Below are 22190 nucleotides of genomic sequence, written 5' to 3'. Positions count from 1 at the left end.
TGCAAAGTAAAACCATGACACCAGTCTTGTGCAGCCAGATCCATCCAGAGAACACCCTACCAAGGAAAGACATTTTGTTAATGCACCCAACACCTCTTGAAGAGTCAACAGATTAAATTCAAAAAAGCTGTATATATTTATGACTAAGAGAAAATCAGGTTTATTAAACACCTTTTTTAATGGTGGAGTCTGTAATGGCACTGTTTTGAGAACTAGCTCAGTTCTAGGCAAGTCCAGCATTTGCTGATCTCAGTAGTGGCAAAGCGCCACGGCATTAGATTTTGGGCTGGCGTCAAAGCCAAAACAGATGCTAAAGAACACAGGTAGCAGTACTATCTCTGTTATGCAGAATCAATGTCTGTGTTAACAGAAATAAATTATTTTTGAGTACAAAACAAGATATAGACACATACACCATCCAAACGATGGAAATAAATCTGTATGGGACACGCAACTGTGATCTAAAACCCATACAATAACACACCGGATACTCACTCTAGATTGAGTTTATCTATGAATATCCAACAACAACAGCAACAAAAATCAGAATCATGGTAGCATGTAAACATCTCCAAAAGAATAAAATAATACTCTGAAAACACCAAGGATATCATCCAGACTGTGTGATTCACCACCTGATTTTGATCTATTTTCTAAGCTTTATTCTTTAGGCTACCATAACGTAAACCATGACAGCAAGATGGGCGAGGAAGACCATCACATCCCACTGAAACTGCCTTTATACTGCAAATGCTTCACCCATGCTGATCAGCACAGCACAGCCCCTGAACTATGAGCCCAGCTTAGAATCATAGAATCATAGAATAGTTAGGGCTGGAAAGGACCTTAAGACCATCCAGTTCCAACCCCTCTGCCATGGGCAGGGACACCTCACACTAAACCATGGCACCCAAGGCTCTGTCCAACCTGGCCTTGAACACTGTCAGGGATGGAGCATTCACAACTTCCTTGGGCAACCCATTCCAGTGCCTCACCACCCTCACAGTAAAGAATTTCTTCCTTATACCCAATCTAAACTTCCTCTGTTTAAGTTTTAACCCATTACCCCTTGTCCTATCACTACAGTCCCTAATGAAGAGTCCCCCCTCAGCATCCCTATAGGCCCCCTTCAGATACTGGAAGGCTGTTATGAGGTCTCCATGCAGCCTTCTCTTCTCCAGGCTGAACAGTCCCAACTTTCTCAGCCTGTCTTCATATGGGAGGCGCTCCAGTCCCCTGATCATCCTCGTGGCCTCCTCTGGACTTGTTCCAACAGTTCCATGTCCTTCTTATGCTGAGGACACCAGAACTGCACACAAGCCTCCAAGTGAGGTCTCGCAAAAGCAGAGTAGAGGGGCAGGATCACCTCCTTCGACCTGCTGGTCACGCTCCTTTTGATGCAGCGCAGGATACGGTTGGCTTTCTGGGCTGTGAGCACACACTGAAGCCGGCTCATGTTCATTTTCTCATTGACCAACACCCCCAAGTCCTTCTCCACAGAGCTGCTCAGAATCTCTTCTCTGCCCAACCTGTAGCTGTGCCTGGGATTGCTCCCACCCAGGTGTAGGACCTTGCACTTGGCATGGTTAAACTTCATGAGGCTGGCATCAGCCCACCTCACAAGCGTGTCAAGGTCCCTCTGGATGACATTCCTTCCCTCCCGGGTATCAACCGAACCACACAGCTTGGTGTCATCGGCAAACCTGCTGAGGGTGCACTCAATCCCACTGTCCATGTCACTGACAAAGATGTTAAAGAAGACCGGACCCAACACCGATCCCTGACGGACACCACTTGTTACTGGTCTCCAGCCAGATATTGAGCCATTGACCACAACTCTTTGCGTGTGCCCATCCAGCCGACTCTTAGCGGTGGTTCACTAGGCTCGTGCGTCAATGAAGAACGCAGCTAGCTGCGAGAATTAATGTGAATTGCAGGACACATTGATCATCGACACTTCGAACGCACTTGCGGCCCCGGGTTCCTCCCGGGGCTACGCCTGCCTGAGCGTCGCTTTTTTCTGTACTTGTTGCTGGGGGTGGTGCAGCTGCTGTACTTGCCACTGGGGTAGCTGCTCTGTTCATTGAGGCCAAAGTTTGAGTAGCGACTGTACTTGTCGCTGGGGTTGGTGCAGCTGCTGTGCTTGGAGCTGGGGTAACCGCGCTGTCTGTTGCGGTTGAAGTTTGAGCAGCTGCTGTACTTGCTGCTGGGGTAGCTGTGCTGTTCATTGCAGCCAAAGTTTGAGTAGCGACTGTTGCTTTGCCCTCAGATCCGCCGACATTCTTTTCCTTTTGAAGGTGCTGGAAAGTGTTGAACAAGGCCCTGTAAGCATAGGCCAAGCCCCAGCACGTTGCCATGATTTGTCCATCTCTGGTATGGCCAGAATGACCACACACCTCATTTAAGTGTTTTACTAATTCTTCTGGATTTTGCAGTAGTGAAATTCCAAAGTACTGGAGGGGCCCACTGACCTAGATACTTGCCCATACTATCCCACACACCCTGCCACTCATGGCTGTCCAGCCTCAGGGAAAATCTCTTGGTCCTCCTACATCGTCGTTTGACCCCAGACAAGACCCAAACCTGACTCTGCCTAACTCTTGAAATCAGTAGTGGGCAACACACACTCTGTATGCGTGTTAGCATGGTGATTTCCAAACAAGTCTCAACAGCATTAAAAGGCCATTCAAAAAATTCAAAACTCTCAAATGTAAATGGTCTGGGGGGACGACTGGGAGGGTAAAAGGATGTCTCCTTCACAGGTTGAGCACCTGAGAAGGAGAAAAAAGATGTGCAATTGCTAAGCACCTCCATCATATACCTCCCAAAGTATAGAGAGGGTGACCACACTGGGAACATAAGCCAGATCGGTTTCATGATCAATGATTCTATTGTATTACAAGTCATTACCATAAAGTACAATGGGACAAAAACCTTAGCCCAAGCCCCACACTTGAAAAACACTAATACAGCAAATACCGGATGGAAGTAAGATACGATATACTGAAACTGTGAGATCAAGAGGAACAACCTTGAGAGCCAATAAATCAGCATTGTGACGAGTGACTATCAATCCAGTCAGATCTGTTCTTATCTCAACCCCTCGTGCCCCACGTTGGGCGCCAAAAAGAACTGTCGTGGTTTAAACCCAGTCAGGTAACTTGTTCACTCACTCCCAGTGAGTGGTGCCGAGCTGACAACAATTGAGGTCCGTGTTCCCCCCCCACCGGGGCTCTCCCCTTCCCCGCTCCCGGAGGAACAGGGAGGAGGATCGAAAGAGTGCAACTGCCACGGGTTGAGACAAGAACAGTCCAGCAACCAATGTACAACACAAATCACCACCACTACTATCAACTACAACAATGATAAGGGAAAATAACAAGGGAAGAGAATACGATACCACCGGCCAAGAAACGAGTCCCACCCGGAAGCCCGTGTCCTTCCGGGTAACTCCCAGTTACCCCCCACCCCGGCCATGACGTGCTGTGGTATGCAATACCTCCCTGGCTAGCCCGGGTCAGGCGCCCCATCTCTGCTTCCTCACAGCTTCCCCTCCTCCCTGACAGAGCATGAGGCTCACAAAGTCCTTGGTCAGGGTAAACATCACTTAGCAACAACCGAAAACATCGGCTTCACCAGCACTGTTCTCAGGCTGGAAGTCAAAACACAGCACTGCACCAGCTAACACAAAGGAAAAACATGACTGCTACTGCTGAACCCAGGACACCACTGAGTGGTCCATCCATCAAACTGATGTCTCTCCAATTTAGAGACAAGGATGTCGTGTGGGACAGTGTCGAATGCTTTACACAAGTCCAGGTAGATGACAGCAACTGCTCTACCCCTGTCCATCAGTTCCGTAGCCCCATCATAGAAGGCCACCAAAATTGGTCAGGCAGGATTTCCCCTTAGTGAAGCCATGCTGGCTGTCACCAAGCACCTCGTTGTTTTTCATGTGCCTTAGCATGCCATCCAGGAGAATCTGCTCCAAGATTTTGCCAGGCACAGAGGTGAGACTGACTGCTCTGTAATTCCCCAGGTCACCGATTTTCCCCTTCTTGAAAATGGGGGTTATATTTCCCTTTTTCCAGTCATCGGGAACTTCACCTGACTGCCATGATTTTTCAAACATGATGGCCAGTGGCTTAGCAACTTCATTCGCCAGCTCCTTCAGGACCCGCGGATGGATCTCATCAGGACCCATGGACTTGTGCACGTTCAGATTTTTAAGATGGTCTCGAACCAGATCCTCTCCTAAAGTGGGTGCAACGTCTTCATTCTCACAGTCCCTGCATCCGCCTTCCAAGACTTGGGTGGTTTGGTCAGAGCATTTGCCAGTGAAGACCAAGGCAAAGAAGTCATTCAGAACCTCAGCCTTCTCCAAATCCTGCGTAGCCAGCTTCCTGAGGGGGCCCATGTTTTCCCTAGTCTGTCTTTTACTTTCAATGTACCTATAGAATGCCTTCCTGTTATCTTTCACATCCCTAGCCAAGTTTAATTCTAACTGGGCCTTAGCTTTCCTAACCTGGTCTCTAGCTTCCTGGACAACATCCCTGTACTCTTCCCAGACTGCCTGTCCTTGCTTCCACCTTTTATAAGCCTTTTTTTTCCCCTCTAAGTTTCCTCAGGAGCTCCTTATCCACCCAAGGAGGTCTCCTGGCCCTCCTGCTGCACTTCCTTCTGGTTGGGATGCAACACTCCTGAGCTTGCAGCAGGTGATCCTTGAATATCAACCAACAGTCTTGGGCCCCCCTACCCTCTAGGGCTGTATCCCATGGAACCTTCCAAAGCAGGTTCCTAAAGAGGCCAAAGTTTGCTCTTTTGAAGTCCAGGGCAGTGAGCTTGCTGCACGCTCTTCTCACTGTCCTGAGGATCTCGAACTCGACCATCTCATGATCGCTGCATCCAAGGCTGCCCTGGAACATCACATTTCCAACGAGCCCTTCCCTGTTGGTGAGCACGAGGTCAAGCATGGCACCTCTCCTTGTTGGCTCCTCTATTACTTGCAGAAGGAAGTTGTTTTCCACACAATCGAGGAACCTCCTGGATTGGTTGTGCCGGGCTGCACCGTCCTTCCAACAGATGTCAGGGTGGTTGAAGTCCCCCATGAGGACAAGGGCCTGTGAATGTGAGGCTTTTCCTATCTGTCTATGGAGCACTTCATCAGCAGGTTCTCCTTGATCAGGCGGTCTGTAACAGATCCCCACAGTAATGTCTCCCATAGCTATATTCCCTTTAACCCTGACCCACAAACTCTCTGTTAACTGCTCCCTCTCCCCAGGCACAGTTCCACACTCTCCAGCCTATCCCTAACATAAAGTGCAACTCCCCCTCACCGCCTGCCAGGCCTGTCCTTTCTAAAGAGCCTGTAACCTTTCATTCCAACACTCCAGCCATAGGAGCCATCCCACCATGTTTCTGTGATGCCTGTTATATCACACCCCTGTAGACATGCACACATCTCTAATTCCTCTTGTTTGTTCCCCATACTATGGGTGTTTGTATGGAGGCGTCTGAGCCGAGCTCCAAATGAAGCTGGCTCGTTGGCTGGAGCGGCTGGGATATCTCTACAGTGCTCCGAGCATTTATTATAGGTTCTGGCAACTGACTGGGTGTGTTGGGATGGAATGATGCCTCCCTCCCCCAACACATCTAGTTTAAAGCTTTGTTGACCAGCCTGGCAAGCCTCCTACCAAAACAGCTTTTCCCCTTCACTCTGAGACCAGCTCCACCAGCCTCCAGTAGACCTGCTCTGTCCAATTGAGTCCCATGTTCTAAATACCCAAACCCCTGACTATGGCACTACTGTTCTAACCATTTATTAACCTGCCAGATCCGCCTCTTTTAAAGGACTAGAATAACACAGTAAGAATTGCAGATTTAAAGGCAGTAACATTTGAAGACTCTGAAAAGTTACTCAATAATAGTCCAGAAGTAACGGTATCTAATCACTCATTTCAATTTTAAGTGCAATACCCCAGTTCAAGATTCATACAAAGGAATAGGCTTGGAATGGAAAATATGTGATTTTACAGAAAATAATTTGGATCACTGTTCTGGACAAAATGAAGACTCTCAGTCTATTTAAGCGTGAGGAAAAAATAACCTACTGACATTATCTTTGTATTCTTTTTCTGCTAAAGTGATACAGATACCAGCTAACAAAAGTTCTCTTCCATTTACTGCCTTGAGCCTTCCTGTGACAGTCCAAATGAGACGAGCAAAGAGCAGTTAGAAAATGGTAAAGGTGCATCATAACCAAACAGGCGAATAAAGTCATTGGAACTTGCCCTTGTCAGAGATGCAACAATGTGATCGGAATTGCTGTATTTCCTGACAAGAACAGAACTGTCCAGACTGTACCAAGCATTCACATCCTCCTTCTGTCCATTAAACCACAGAGGTAAGTGGACTAGATCATCCTGGTCTGCAGTCAAAGGCAACAGGATAATAAATGGTATGAAAAGCTATTTGTGGCAGGCTGGAGTGCTTTAAAACCTGAGAACATTTCCACTGAAGGACAATCCTGCCACTTTTCCTCTGTGGACAGTTCTATACCACACAGCTCCAAGTATGTAAGCAGCAGCAGCCACGCTCACGTCTGTAACTGCTCATCTGCTGGAGCACAACACATTGCTACTGTCTGAAATTACAAAGGACCACACTACAAAGCTACAGGCTGCAGACTCTAGCTGAATTATTAGATTTATAGATGTATATATAAATTCTATAAAAATTATGTATTTTTCGACCTCATACAATTCATCACAGCTCATTGATCCAGCCTGTCCAGGTAGCTCTGTAGGGACACACATATATAAAAATAAATATTTATAGATTTATAGCTTAGGACACAGCCAAAAGGAAAGCATGTTTAAGAAGCAGCCTCATGCATCTAAGGTGGGTACCATGATCTATTCACCTCCAACGTTACAAAAGCCAAGCTGGCCACAGGCTCGTCAAGACACTTGGTGTGTCTGCTGGGAAACAAGCTGCTTGACAAGGCTTTTCTCTTTGTGTGAAAGAAATGGTTGTGACACGCTATTGCCATCTGCATTCCTGTCATCACTTGTTTGTGCTGCTTCTTCCATACCTAATACTTCTTTTGGATCTTAGTGCACAACCTGGGTTGCTAGCATCAGGAACCTTTCCTTGCACTTCCTACAATCTGAGCGTTTATTGCAATGCCTTGAAATTTGTTTCTTATTTCAGAGCTGCGGCTATATTAGCCAACTTATACCACTGCATTAAATACAAATAAACCAGTATTGTACAGTCTACACCTGCTTACACTATTTGTCATTTAAACCCCTGGTACTGAGAAAGTCTGTAGTGTTTCTGTGTTGGAAGAATCGAAAACTTAGCCTCACGTATGGAAAAAAATGGAAAAAGAAAGATGGAAAATTAGTATTTATATACTACATGTAAACACGTGCCATGCTTTAAAGAGCTCTGAACACTGGCTGTGGGATTCTTCTCTATCCTTACAAATTCAATCCTGCTTTTTAATTTAAAGGTCAAACTGTACATGCAAGCCTGCAAGATTTCAGGTCTTGGGGGCCAGAGCGGTTCTCGTTTAGCACCAACCAACAGAACAAACCCAAACCACAATCTCACTGGTTTGGAAAGCCACTGAGGTTCACCAGCTCTGACAACAGCATGTTAATACACAGCCCCGTGGGCACCCATCAGAATTTCATATTTTTTAAGCTGTCTACTCATGCATAATATGAATATTTATCCAGCCCTTGCTGGTTGTTTGCCAGAGATTTATTTTAAGCTCCTTGTTTCTGGTGTAACAGATATTTTCTTCCCCTTCCCATCTTTGTCTACACTGTCTTTGACACTGTCAGCATCTCTCCCCGAGAAAGAAAATTAGAACACCCCACAAAACTCAACACAAATCCCCCCTTCAATATTAATGGAAGAACAGAGGAAGGTTAGTAAAAATGTCTTTTGACCTTCACAGTTTTTTACTCAATGACATAAGATGAATTAGAAAAAAATATAAGCATATCTTAAGGTCAAAAACCTCATCAGCTGATAAATTTGTCATTTTGTACACCACAGAACTGAGTTGAAATAAGGTATTCAGTCATATTTCCATCAAAACTTGCTGGTGTTTTACTTAGGGCAGAGAAACTCAAGCATTTCAGTATGTAATACAGTATTTTACACAGTTCATTTGGAGTTCAGAATAGTTTCTGCTCTTTTATACTTTTTATGGGATAGACTTTGAAATTGCATTTCTCAGTTTGCTGTTAATATCCACATCTTGGGCTGAAGAGTTTATTCTCTGCTTCATGCACATGTGTTGCTCCCATTAATGCTAATGGAATCGAGTTAAAATGGAGCACTGAGGGAGAAAAAAGCACTTGCTAATCCTTTATAACCTTACCACAAAGAAAAGTGATTTGTAAACCATGTGAACCCAAAGATCAGGTACAATAGCTGCTGACTACTGTGCTTGGGAGTTACAGGCTATTCCTTGAGTGCTGGGAGGAAGAAAGGATAAGCCATGAACTACAGAAGCAGGACTCTTCAGTAACAGATGGCTATTGATTGTAAAAGCCAGTCAATGATTGTCTTTTTTACAGTGGTACAAGTGGCCCCTGAACTGCCAACCTTGATTCAACCCTTGCAACACTACGAAAACCAGCATGACCTCAGCTGTGCCCAGCCTGGAGAGGAAAAGCCAGTGCCTCCTACCATGAGCATGTGCTGCCCCACTGCTCTCCCCACAGAACCCAGGGATGGATGTTTGGGCTGGGTTTCGATAACAAAGTCTTTCTTACATTCATGCTCCATGAGCAGTGCTTTCCTAGCTATTTGCTGTGGATGCCTCCTTAGGGCAACCCAGATTAAGAAATGCCAGAATCCGCTCATACAGAGATCTAAGGCTGATCTAATTGCCTGATCATGACATTATTTGCTGAAATGGGTTCTAACTATAAAAAACAAGGGTTCAAACTTGCATTGAAACATTTTAAAGTATTCCCTATGTACTGTAGAAATAACTGATGGGGAGAGCCTCTAACTGAATACTATTCATCAATGCCAATATAAGAGAGAATTAAAACTGACAGTATTACAGCTCTGTGATTAATTTATTGCTTTGCAATCAATCTTGCCTGGTTTGTTATCCAATATAGTTTTTTTCCCAAATAAGAAAGAGATGGAGAGTGATTATAAGTGTAATAATCCATATGTTCATTGCCTATAATAATTCATCAGACATTGGAATACTCATAAGCAGGCCAAAAATTAGAGACATTTGTCAGCGTCTCTCATTGTTTCTCATATTATTACTTCAAAAATCATTGTCAAATGTTACAGCTTTTACTTTTCTAAAAAATATTTGACATAAAAATTCTGAATACACATGAATAAAGACTCAGAATTCCTGAAATGCAAAACTTGAGCCCTGGATAGGAAATAATGAAAATAAGAGTTTGCGTGTCTCTTTGAAAATCACAACATTGCATTGCAAGGGTGAAACTCTTGCATTCTTCTGCAACGAGACAAGATGTATAAAAAATTTTACAGGATTTTTAAAAAGATGGTAAAAGTTTAGGAATAATAAGAAATGAAGTTGAACTAGGTAAGACACGTTTCTAAACCTCAGCATGCTGAGGGTAATGTTTCCCCATGGGTACGCCACGGCTTTATGGAAGTCCTTTGCAAAGCTGAATCTCAGGACACAGCTAGTTGCAGTGACAGGAAGTGTTTCTCAAGCATAATTACTGGACATTACTAGAAACAAGTCATACAATGATATGGACCAGGAGCCTAGCTTTATGTTACAATTCCCATGTCATTTGCAGTATTGTTTTAAACTACAAGTGAAAGCAAACACATTAACTTGCTGTAAGTGCCATGAGTCAGTCCAACCACAGACACCTTGCTCTTAATGTTGTCTATAACCCATGAGGCTCAGCAGGTTTCTGAGATGCAAAAGACCTTTTAATGCCCCTGGGCTTCACTCACATCAGCATCAAAGGGGAAAGGTACAGCATGCATACGGCTGCTTGGGATGCTCTTTGGTGCTGAGATGAAGTATCAGTCATACGCAATAAAACCTGCAATTACCTTTCACAACCAAGCTGCCCGTGCTGCTTGCTGTCCCAAAGTGGTTTGTTGCCACACAGGTGTAACTTCCCGCGTCGGATTTGGTAACGTTGACAATTCGGAGGCTCCCATCATCCAAAACAGTGATTCTGGAAAGACAGCAGGGACAAAAGTTTAATGTTTTTAAATCAACATAAAACTATTTTGAGTCTTCATTAATAATTGATGGTCTGAACAACAGAAAGTCCGTTGCCCATTATTACAGAGGGAGTTTAGCTGGCAGAAATCTCTCAGGACGTCATTCATAAATACTGAATGCATCATTTACATGAGTTTTCTGTGTCTTTACTTAAGGGCAACTTTAATTTACACACCAGCAGCTTGTGTAGGTTTTACATGTGTCTGTACTTTGATATTCAGCACTCACCATGACAACCCCTGCAACATGTGGTACACAGGCTACATCTCAAATTCTCCACGCTCGCTGCTTAACAGTGTAAAAGCTTGTACCGAACAGATGCAGTGAAGCAGGTGTTTCATTGCTGCTTTGGCTTTTCAGCAAGGGTACCACACTGCCAACCTTCCCTTCCGTGCTCCCCAGCTCTCTGTTTGCAGTGTAACAGCCCATGGGGCTTATCTGCAGTGGCACTTGCAGGTTAAAACAAAATTACCCTATTTCATTCCCATCCTGTCCTTGCATATGCACTCCCAGTCAAAACAGTGCTGTTATCTTCAGCGGTACATATGTCTCAGAGGGTGCAATGCAGGCGAGGATGGCAATTTAATCCCCAGCCCTTCCTCTTGCACAAGGGCTGTATTTCAGGTTTTCCTTGTGCTCACAATTTGCTTTGTCTCCTGTGCCATTTTCTGCTCTGTTCCAAGTCAATGAAGACAGAGAAACTGATCCTGCCCAGTAAATCCCATCAAAATATGAATTACTTGTGCCCTGTAAAAGCATAATCCAAGGAGACTCCAGAAGAACCTTTCCCCCAGGCTATTATCACCTCTTTCAGCAAAATACTTGGTTTTCTGCTCACTATTAGGTTTTGCAGCACAATTTGCTTTCTCTCCTTCAGTCACTATCAGACCGGCATTGAAAAACCTTGTATTAATTCCTGCATTCTCCTGCTCAATTAGTTCCCAATTTAACTAATTTGAAAGAAAGCAAAGAAGCCTTCCTGCATCCATAATGCCAATCAGAATCTGCAGAACTGGACTGAGAAATGAGGAAGAAAGAAAGCTAGCAAACAATCCTTGCACCACTGCAGAAGTGCTCAGATGGCACTTCCCACCTGAGAAGGCTTTAAGAAACAGACTGCACGAATCAGCACAAATTTTTTCTTGCATCCATGGGACAGCACTGAGGCAGCTAAATAAAGTACAGGGTGACACAAGGCACAAAGGACATCAGCCCATGCCAGCCCTGGGGCTCCCCAGCTGCCAGTTGCAGCCATTGGGCTGAACCAACATGGTCTGCAGTGAGACTCAGGAGATACCATCTCACCGAAGGGACCTGGCGCAGGTGCCTTTTGTTATGCCATACTCTGTTGATGGGCACACACATGGGCTACTTAGTCCACGTGCATAGACCTGCTTAGAAAAATGGGACAGTCTGAGTGTCTTTACAACAACAGTACTAAGCGAGGAGGAGAAAGACAGTGCAAGATGTTCCAACAGCAGCCAATAAATCTCCATCCTGGCTAGCCTCTCCCTGACCTGCTCCTGCAGCAGCACAACAACATGCAGGCCAGCTGCCCAAGACCAGGGACAGAGGTTATATTTCACACATCAGTAGCAGTGATATTAATAGAAGTTTCTCAAGTGGCTTATAGGTCTCCAAATTGTTGCAGTCAGTAACATTCACTACTGTAATTTATTTTTGCAGGAGTCCAGTGCCATGTATTTGCTTCTGTAGCAGTTGCTCCAACTCAGTAATTGGAAGAGAGTAGTATATAGCTACTTGTCTCTTATCTTCACTACTATGTTGGCACAAATCAATGCACATATTACATTAAATGTGCAATGGAGAACAGGACTTGCCACACTGGCCTCCAGTGCAGGAGCCTGGGCAGCAGCAGCACCAGGAGCTCCCAAGGAATTATTTACTGCTGTTATCAATTTCAAGTCTTGGGAAACAACAGTGCCTTTCTGAAAGCTGAAGGTGCCCTTGGCATGCATTAAAATTCAAATCAATATAAATGACAGAACAAGCTCAGCAATATGCTCCAGCTCAAGAAGGACCACCTAACTCCTGCACTGCCCCTGCCAGGCTCTGCATTCTCTCCCTGCACAGTTGTGCCATCCCAAGAAATCCAGATAAAAGTGATGGTTTAGACTATTCCTGTACAGTTGAGATTTTATTTTTATTTATGTTTTATTTTTAGCCAAATGGTTGGAACCTATTTACTGCATAATCTCTTCCATAGATCATTTTAATTTTATCTGTTAATACAGCCAGCTTTATTTTCAAATTCTAATACCTTTTCTGTCTCTTTCTCATGTTACTGGTTTCCTTCTAGTTATTTTTATTCCCAGTGTAAAATTAGCTTGTAGTTAATCTGAACTGGATGACTCTAGAGACGTTCTTCGGATGAGGACAATTAGTCCACCATCAGCTTTGGCAAATCTCAGCTAATGCTGTCTTTATTTCCTTCCCTTTCTAAGCAGAAAGACATGGTTGGTTGGCTTTACAATTTGAGCACACAGACATGCTTTAACCCTGGTAACATGATGCAAAGAGTTCAGGTGAGACTTGCACCAAGGTCTCCAAACCCTTTCCCAGAGAGTCCCATGCACGTTTAATTCCCATATAGTAACAAAGTAATTCCCTGCACACTCCTGTAAACCACCAGCATTAAAACAATCATGCAAGTTATTCTTTTTTAAAATAAAGCAGACCATTAAAACCTTACTGTGACTCATTGATTAGGAGGCCTTACGGTTATGTGGCTCCTTTTGCTGAAGGTGCTTTTCTACACTGAATGTTTTGTCCTCTAATTTGAATCCAATGTGTTAGAAATTAACAAGTAATTTATTTAACACTTTGAATTTTGTCACAGTTAGTTCAGAAAGCAGGAAGGACTTTCACTGTTTTGCTAATTCACAAATTTTCTTTGCATACAGATCTGCATCAAGCGAGAGGAGAGGCTCATTTCAGGCCACGAGGGTTCTCAAACTGCTAATTGGCTTGAAAGCAAACATCAGCTACCTCATCAACCACTTCTAGCAGTTTGGTTGGAAAAGTTCTGTCAAGACACAGAGTTCAAATTAAATGAAGCACTGCTCAGTACGCTTTCTTCCTCTTCTGACATACCTCTCCACCCCCAAATGTTTTCTAATAAGATGCCTAGGAAGATGCAAAACCAAATCATGTCTCTGATAAACACATGCATTCAGAACATAATGGTTGCTGAGTGAGGATGCACCTCTCTAAACCAATATAAACTCAAAAAATGAGCTACTGACCTGCTATCGAATGTTCTGGGTTCCCTGACACCACTAACTACCACAGTGGTAACAACAGCTAAAAATCTAAAATTCCTCTTGCACAGGTTAACGCAACTGCTCTAGTGCTAACCTGCCTCATGGTCACTGCAAATAGCAGAGAAAAATCAAAGAAGATAAAAATACCCATTTGAAAAAGAAAAAGATGATGCAAGGTAGTTCTGCATCTTTACGTAAAGAAAGGTCATCTAGTTTAAACATAGCAATTCTAAGTTGGTCTGTGTGTCAACTGGAGATTTCAGTCCCATGAAGAGCAGAGACACATCTGAAATTAGGAGATAAAAGGACTGTTTGTTTCCTAAACTGAAGCTTTGGGTTCTACCCCAGGAAGAGCTGACCTTGTCAGTATTTTGATCAAAACTCTTCTGGGGACAAAGGACCTTTAAAAATGCTGAAAACATTCTTCCCTAGCAATCTTTTCCTATTTTGTTTCTTTTTTTGCCATTGCAGCAGCAAACGTAAAAAGCTGCAAACTGAACACTTTGCATCACCCTAAAGAAACCTGTTCCTAACCGAGAGGCACAGAGATTCCATGGCAGTTTCTTGTTGATGCCGTATTCCCGATTCCTGCATGTGCCCTTTCCCAGCTCTGCAGGTGTGAATGCATCTTAAGTTGGCAACATCCTTGAGAAGTTGAAAGAAAGACAAGTCATCATGGATGACCTATATACCTAAGTGTATGCTGCAGTTGCACAGAGCTCTGCTATGAAGATACCCAAGCTACCTAGAAAGGACCCATACTTTAGCACCACAGCCACATCAGCACAGTCCTCTGCTGAGATCAATACAGCAACGCTAACTTGCCCAGTGTCTCCAGCAGCAACTGGAGACGGATGGAAAAGGTCAGGCAGACCTGGAGCAGTATGAGGAAAACCAGCAGCACATAATCATTTTGGTCTGATCTATTAGCACTTATTTTTCGGCTCACGACACATCCTCTGTATCTGTTAAGTCTCCCGTCAGCAGGTTGTGTTACCTGCAACCCCAAATTAAGCACAACATCTGATTCATGCAGCTCACCACAGCATTCTGCACTGCTGGGCAGGATTCCCAGGAACAGATAAATATCTCTCAGTCAGTAACGTACGCATTTAGGGATAAAACTTGTCCTGATGAGAACAGTTAAGAGTTTTATCACTGACTCTTTGAAAACAAGATCAAGCCCTTATTTCGAATATAAACAATGACTGAAAACCGCCAAACCCCCAGAGCACATCATAAAACAGAGTACCAGTAATTACCTCCAGCCCATCTCTGAGGAAATCTGACCTGTGGGTGCCTGACTGCATCTAAAAGCATGCCTATGACCTGCTGCTCAGGTTTGACCTCAAGCTTTGAAAGAATGTTTGCCTAAAAATCCTAGACTTACGGTACCTACTGTAACATCTTGCACTGCTGTTTCAGCAAAAGAAAATCTATGTGGGTCCAGGAGCCAAACACCTCAGCACCACAGAGCCATGGGCTGTTCAACCTCACCTGCACCTTTCAGTTGCCTGTTGAAAACCTTTGCAGAGATGAGCAGCAGGTCCATGTGCTAACCTTTTCTTTGTGAATTATCTTCTAACTCACAAGGCACACATATTACCAATAGATCTGCACCAGACAGATGATACTGCAGGTATCCCTCAATATCTTCTACACAGCTTGCCCTCTATTTTTCTGCTCAGCAGATGGAAGCATGTGGGATATGAATAGACTACAAATGCAGTGCATATAGCAGGTTGTGCATGCGATGGTAGTGGTTACCTTCCAAAGGGACACAGCTCACAGGAGGCAGCACAACTATGAGGCTGCAGGTTAGAGCTCCAGTGTTTCTTTGGAGCAAAGTAATCATAATTATAAACTAACTTCTATTCCTCTCAAATGGTTTTATTAGAACTGCTGTAATTAAATAAGGTATGCTGTTTCTTATCTGATAATTTTAGCATTTTAACTTATGAAATACAAGCACAGCTACACTTGTTTTCACTGCTGATTAAACACATGCATCCCAAATATTTCATGCTTAGCCAAGTGAATATATATATTTTTTTCCACAGGAAACAATGCTTAGGATGTCCCATACTTTTTCTATTACAGGGAGAAAAGATGTCTTACAGAAAGCATTTGAATGAATGTCAGTTGGAAGAAACACACACTGAGTGTAATTTGAGATAAAACAACCATTGATCCCTTCATGTACAGCCTTTGTGGCAGTGGTTGACATGGCTATTGAAAAGAGACTGCGGTGCCAGAGTTCTTCTAAGAGATAATCCGTCTTCTAAGAGAGGATTTAGGTTAAATGTACCTGTGAAAAACTGTATTTCAGCCAACATGATGAATGGCCTATTGTCCATCCTCTGGTGCCTTGCTTGGGCTGAGGAGGATTGGAAGCAGAGGAAGGAGCATGAGACAGATCCGACTGCAACCCCAGCAGTGGATTTGCTCAGTCTTTTCCCATAGTTCATAGGCAGGAATATCTAGAGCAATTTTTAGCCTCACAGCAACTTTGTTTCACACCACAACTCTACTGCAAATGTAAATGATTCCAGGCAATTGCATTATTTATCAAATTATTTTATCACAGGTCTTTGTAGCAGTTTATTACCTTTTTAATAAAGCTTCCGATGCAATGAGGCAGAGACTGGGATTATGAAAATGACCTCATAAATGCAGCATTGGCCATTAGGTTATTTCAGGAAAATACAGTGAAATTTAGAAATACAGGTTTGGCTGAAAGGGAGGACTTACTGCTCAGAGCACAGCCCTCCCTGAAATCAGGGACACTGCTCATCAGTACCTGCTTCTCACTTGAAGAATGGGCTGGTTTGGAACATGGCCCACAGATAATAATTTCTCTGGCCCTGGGATGCTGCCTTCATGTTTGACTACAATGTTGTGTTAATAAATAACAGTAAGGTCAGAGCTTTCCCTGCTTCATAACATTAATCCTCATTGAAATATATGCCGAGGTCAAAGCCGACTTCTTGAGGCTTCACTCAACACCCTTGGTGGTCCCTGCTGTGCAGGGAGGAAAGAGCAAGGAGAGAGCCCTGAGCCTAACCCCCATCCAGCATCCTGTCGTGCCATCTGAGACTTCCCACATCACACCAGTACCAGACAAAACTGCTGAGCATCCGCCCTTAAGAGGACAGGGCTTTCTAGGCCTGGGCTTTGCCCACATCCTCTTACTCCAGATGTTTCTGAAAGTGGGTGAGAAAGGCACGGTGTCCCCACTGCCAGTAGCGAGAGGCATCAACACATCCTGAGGGCTGTGGTCAGGACAACAACATAAGCAAGGATGGGACAAGCTGTGTTTGTGTCTAACAGCTGTTAGGATAAGTCTGGGTGAAATGCAGGACAATACTGTCTGCTGGATCAGCAGTACAGCCGTTTCCACTTGATTGTCCATCTAAATTCACAACTGATGCGAACTGCCATAATGCACAGGCAGTCTTCTACTCATTAGCAACTTCTTGTCCAGGTCCTGTTAGGTTTGATTTAGACAGCCACCTACAGCTGCTTTGGCACTTATTTGTCTATAACTACTTGTCTTTTCATGGTTCACAGAAAAGCCTGAGCTAATTTAGAGCCTCAGTCAAAGCCCATTTAATTTAGTGCATGTCTTTCTCTTGGTGAAAGCAGGCATTAGATAAGGCCTTCCTTATACATGACAACTGGCAGGTCTCTTAACAGCAAATTCCCTATAACTAATTTTCAGGTAAGAACTATATTTGCACAAAATAAACCAAGGTAAAACCCTGTTGTACTGACTCTAGTACAACATTCCCCACAAGCTTTGCTGCAGATACATTTCTAATGGAGCTGAAGAACCTGAGGATGAAGTGTTTGAACTCCTGAGGTTGTGGGTTGCACAACTACGTGGGGCTGCTGGGCTATTTGTTGTGGGAGTGCTCCTCAGTCTGTAAAATACATAGATATTGTCCAAGGAAAAACACTGGCTGGAGAAGGCACTGAGGAACATCACCTTTGCACCATTTTTACTAGTACAATGGGGTCACAGAAGTCACACCAGCAGGTTTAGTAGTAAATTACGGCAATGGTGAATTGGCTAGACATCTGTGGTGCACAGAATTTGGGTTCATTTTGGCATTTTCTGTGCACTGAGAAAGTAAAAAAAAAAAAAAAAAAATTAGAAAAGGAAAAAAAATTAAAAAAGGCAAAAAAGAATTAAAATCAATCTTCTGGAAGGTCTCCCAGGTAATAGCTGCTCTTACCTTGCTGCATTGAAAAATAGAGTACTGCACTTTTTTTTCTTACTTAATTTTCAATATTGATCTCTGAGAAAATGCTAAGAACACTTCTTCCAGAGATGTGAACAGTTGTGTGTAAACATGTTTTTGTCTGGGACTTTTCATTTACAGGCTAGCTAAGCATGAAGAACTAAAGGTGAGGAGAGTATATATTGCAATTGTTTCATAAAACCCTGTAAATATTTTTCTAAGGAGAGTGAGAAAAAAAGAACATATTTTGCCCAGATAAGTATTTTTTTTTAGAAAATAGCAGGGGCTCCCTTGGCAACATCAAACACAGCACCACTGAATTCAGTATCAGCTTTAACCAGTCATGGGTCTGGCATCCTAAGTTCTCCCACAATTTTCTTTTTCAACAAAGTGTTTATCTGCAGTGATGGAGCAGTCCAAATAAATAATACTGCACCTAGCCTGTATTAATATCTATAAACACAAAAGCTGTGTTTTGTCATCATCCTCTTTTTTTGTCCATAAATTTTTAAGACAAGCCTGGAAGTGACAAAACCTCATCCCAAGGGATTGAGGCAGTGGGAGGGAAAGCGTTTACTGCTATTAGAGACTTCATGTAAATTGTTTAAAGATGCCTACAGTCATAATTCAAATATAAAAATATCCCTAGGTTATCTAAGAAGAGTTTTCTACAAAATATCTTTCTTAAGGGATGCTGATAATGGGAAGAAACAAATGAAAACCAAATACAAACACTCCTAGGGACCCTGAAGGAAATGAGTAGGCTGCGGTGAATTTCAAATAATAGAAATCTTTTGCCTTCTCTCCCATACTGCTGTTTTTTCACTACAAGCAAAATTAAAATAAATACAGTGAGAAGACCATGTCATGAAAAAAAATATTTGAGGAAGCAGATTTGAGTAACGCAAAGGAAAGCTTTCATTCCTGAGACATGAGGCAATGATTATTTGAACTATACAGGAAGGTTTCTCAAGTATAGAAGGGTCCAGCGGTGCAAAGAGCCAATTTTCCTTTGATTTTGGTGGGAAATGAAGGCCATCCCCCATGGGAAACTGCCCTTTTGACATAGCTCTTCAATTTTTCAGTTTATTTTTATGGACTAAGTTTGCCATAAATCATGAGGATGGGGATGCTCCACATCCACAGCCTCAGGACTTCTCCCCTGGAGGGGCTGTTGCTGGTGGCAGTGTAGGGGCAAAGCACACTTGCAATCCACCCCATGAAAGGCTAAAAGATCCCTTTGTGCCAACTTACCCACCCAGAGGCATGCTGCTCCCCACAAAGCATTCTCTCACACTCAGAAGTGAGGTGAATCGTGTGTACAGACCAGCAGGTGCTGTGACCATTGCCAGAGGCACAGACTGAATGACTTCCAGTCTATGAAGAGGGTCTGTGGAAACCTGAGGAGTCAAATTTGCAAGCACAGCCTCCAGCCACCCTCGACAACAGCTCCTTCCCCAGCAAGGATAAGCCATCACTCTCTACTTACAACAAATGCTTCAGAGGCTTGGAGAACATGAACACTAAAGGGAACTCCACTGAAGCTCATAAAAATGGTTCTCTTATGAGGACAAAAAAACCCAAACAGGCAAGATTTTCTGTGCATCAGCTGGACATAAACCATTTCTGGAAGCATTCATGAGGTTAGAGCAGAAGCAGCAAATGCATTCTCAGCTTATTTGTTCCAGATGATACCACCTGAATAGAAGCCCAAAGACATAGTCTTTCAAAGATAACACCTTCTCCTCTAGTTTCAACGAAAGAATGCCCACAGTACAAATTACCCACTGTGCTTGTAATTGACATTAATAGAGATTTGCAAGATCCAAAGATGCATTTAAACCACTTAAAAATTATGTTTAAATAATCATCAAAAATATCACCAAGTCAGGTAGGTTGTCTAAAAAGTTCATTAGGAATCCTTTCCCCCTGTAGACATATAATTATTTCCTTGGATTTTAAACATGCGTTTCTTAAAATGTAGCCCTAAGTGTAAAATCACTACCTTCTTACTCTCAGTCATGAAAATATTCAAGAGAAGATATATTTGATGAATTTTTTTCCCCTTCAAAATGCTACAGACTTACTAAAATCATTATTACTATTCTGTTCAACTGGAGGCCAAGTATGAACTACACATCAATTTCAAATTGCATTCAGGAGACTAATTACAGGCATTTATTTTTGAAAGCTTTGGCTGCAGCATGTGCTTACAACAGAGAGAAGCCTGCCTCGCTGCTGGGAGCCAGATCCTGCTGCCTCCAACACAATAGCACTGCGGGGAGGAACTCGCTCTTTACTGGAGCATCTTTACAGAGTGGGAGAAATAATCTGTAGCTGTATGTATGGCACCTAGTGATGAACTTAATAATCATAAAGATGAGACACCTCAAGCAGGAAAAGCAGCAGCTTTTTAACTGCATGCAGTGAGTGACGGTGTTTCTGTTAAGGATGTGTAAACATGGGACATGTCTTACTGTGCTCTGGATGTCTGATGCCTCTGAGATGGGGCTCTCGGATACTGCATTTTCTCCTTTTGTCTGCTTCTGCAAGCAGGGCTCTACTTTTAAAATTAATACACAAGCGCCAAGGCAAAAGCACACTGACTTCTCTAGAGACCCTGTGTCACAGCAGCACAGTGAGTTTGGTCAAACCACAGCTGAGCTGCTGTCACAAGCTCATTCCAGCAGCAGCAGAGGTAGCAGTGATGTCCTACATGCGTATCACCGAATACTACAATAACACGACAATGAAAATAATCTGCTGGGAAAATAGGAACAGATTGCTGATGTTACAGGAGAGTGCAGCAAGGGGTGAGAGAGTCTCATTTCTGAAACACCAGCTGAAACTTGGCATAGGTTGGGATTACGTTCATTGGCATCTCAGGTATGCTCGACAACAGTTTGGGGCTGGCTATATGAAATTATTTCCTAGCTCTACAAGAGCAGATAAATGAACATTCAAATTTTAAGGATCAGCCTAATGACTTTATGTATACAAATAAAACAGCACTGAATCTGGATTCTAAATAAATCTCCAACCCTTCTCACATAAGCTCTTCCTAGAAACATTTGCTCAAGAATAGAAGGAAAAGGCAACGCAAGAATGAACTGGAGTCATCAAGTTACTATCAATGCTGAAGAAAGCTTCAGTCACATCAGAAAGGTGCTAAAGCAAAACAGATGCACAGCTAAGCTTTGTGGAGAGACCATTTATAAGGTTATGTGCACAAGCACATGACAGGTATCTCAAACTACAAAAGCAACAGGATTGATTATCTTTGCCAGATACACAGGAAAAAAAGAGTTCCATGTAGCCATCCATAAGCAAGGAAAAGTTAGTGACCTAAAGAGAGCTATGTCAACACTGACTGGTTTGCACCAATTTCAGAGCACACAAATCAGTGGATTTTAGCACTGGCACACACTGAACTACAAGTGCTTAGGGTTGAGTTGACAGACCCACAATCATGACAAGTTTGTGTTAAAACATACTGTGATCTTCTAGGACAATACAGAGCTAAAACCAGCTTCTGCTGGGAAACAAGCACTCCATAAATATGAGACCATCAAGCCCAGGACAGCTACTTTCCAGGACCTCTGACCACTGAATAAAGTGGCTTCCTGGTTAATTTTAGTCCTTTTTTTCTGCAGAAAAATGGTAAAAGTTAGTTATCTCAGATGTTCCAATGAAGCAGAGCCATATTCTGCCATTGTCTTGAAAACTAAGATGAATGCTGTATTGTCGAATCAAACTTCAAAAAGCTATTTGCAGGCTGTCATTTTTCATTTTGCCTAGGCAAGATGTAATGAAAACCCGACAAGTTATTGATGGTTTGGTTACCTGTCTGCCTAAAAGAAATTGCACAGGTGCTTTATTTAAAAGAAAAAGAAAAAGACAGTCAACACAATTAATGCAAAACAATGATGCGAAGCATCCTTTGAGGTTTTATTTTCTGCTGAAGTGTCACTAGGCTGCATGTCCAAAAGCCACTGCTGGTAATTCATCTCTCAAGTAATCAGTATAAAAATACAACCATGGTTTGGACCCTGGCACCGAACTCGGAAAGATGTGCTGTTTGTCCTATTGCCATTTTCTTTCTGGCTGTTTAAAGTAATTAGCCACTAATTAGGAAGTTTGAGGCAACAAATAAAAAAACTGGAACTTAGACAACTTTTTAAACTCAAGACACACTGCAAGAGGGTTTCACAATCTTTCCTTCTTCAAATGACATAGCGCTGAAGTGAACACATTAAAATTTCACTGTTAGAAAAATAACACCCAACTGAGGGGTCTGTAAATCAAGAACCCTTATGAGAAGTCCTTAGGATGAGAAACCATTGAGAAAACCATGCCTAACCCTCTTCCACAGAGTAAAGTCTTTCTGAATAGTTT

General features: G+C 43.0%; 1 protein-coding gene and 1 non-coding gene across 4 annotated transcripts in view; one reads left to right on the top strand and one right to left on the bottom strand.

Moving 5' to 3' along the window:
• The window catches only part of LOC134169626 (contactin-4), a 341881-nt gene that overhangs the window by 34048 nt on the left and 285643 nt on the right, over window positions 1-22190 (bottom strand). For all 3 annotated transcript variants that reach the window (XM_062630366.1, XM_062630364.1, XM_062630365.1), the window contains one exon: window positions 10090-10217. In XM_062630366.1, the coding sequence (XP_062486350.1) occupies window positions 10090-10217 (128 nt within the window). The remainder of the gene's footprint in view (window positions 1-10089; window positions 10218-22190) is intronic.
• LOC134169668 (5.8S ribosomal RNA) lies at window positions 1861-2013 on the top strand. Its single transcript, XR_009966991.1, has one exon. It is a non-coding gene; the product is annotated as a 5.8S ribosomal RNA (ribosomal RNA).

Source organism: Pezoporus occidentalis, unplaced genomic scaffold, assembly GCF_034315485.1.
Source record: "Pezoporus occidentalis ecotype Australia unplaced genomic scaffold, CSIRO_AGI_Poc_V1 ctg35, whole genome shotgun sequence".
Lineage (NCBI taxonomy): Eukaryota > Metazoa > Chordata > Aves > Psittaciformes > Psittacidae > Pezoporus > Pezoporus occidentalis.
This window is presented reverse-complemented; position numbering and strand designations above follow the sequence as displayed.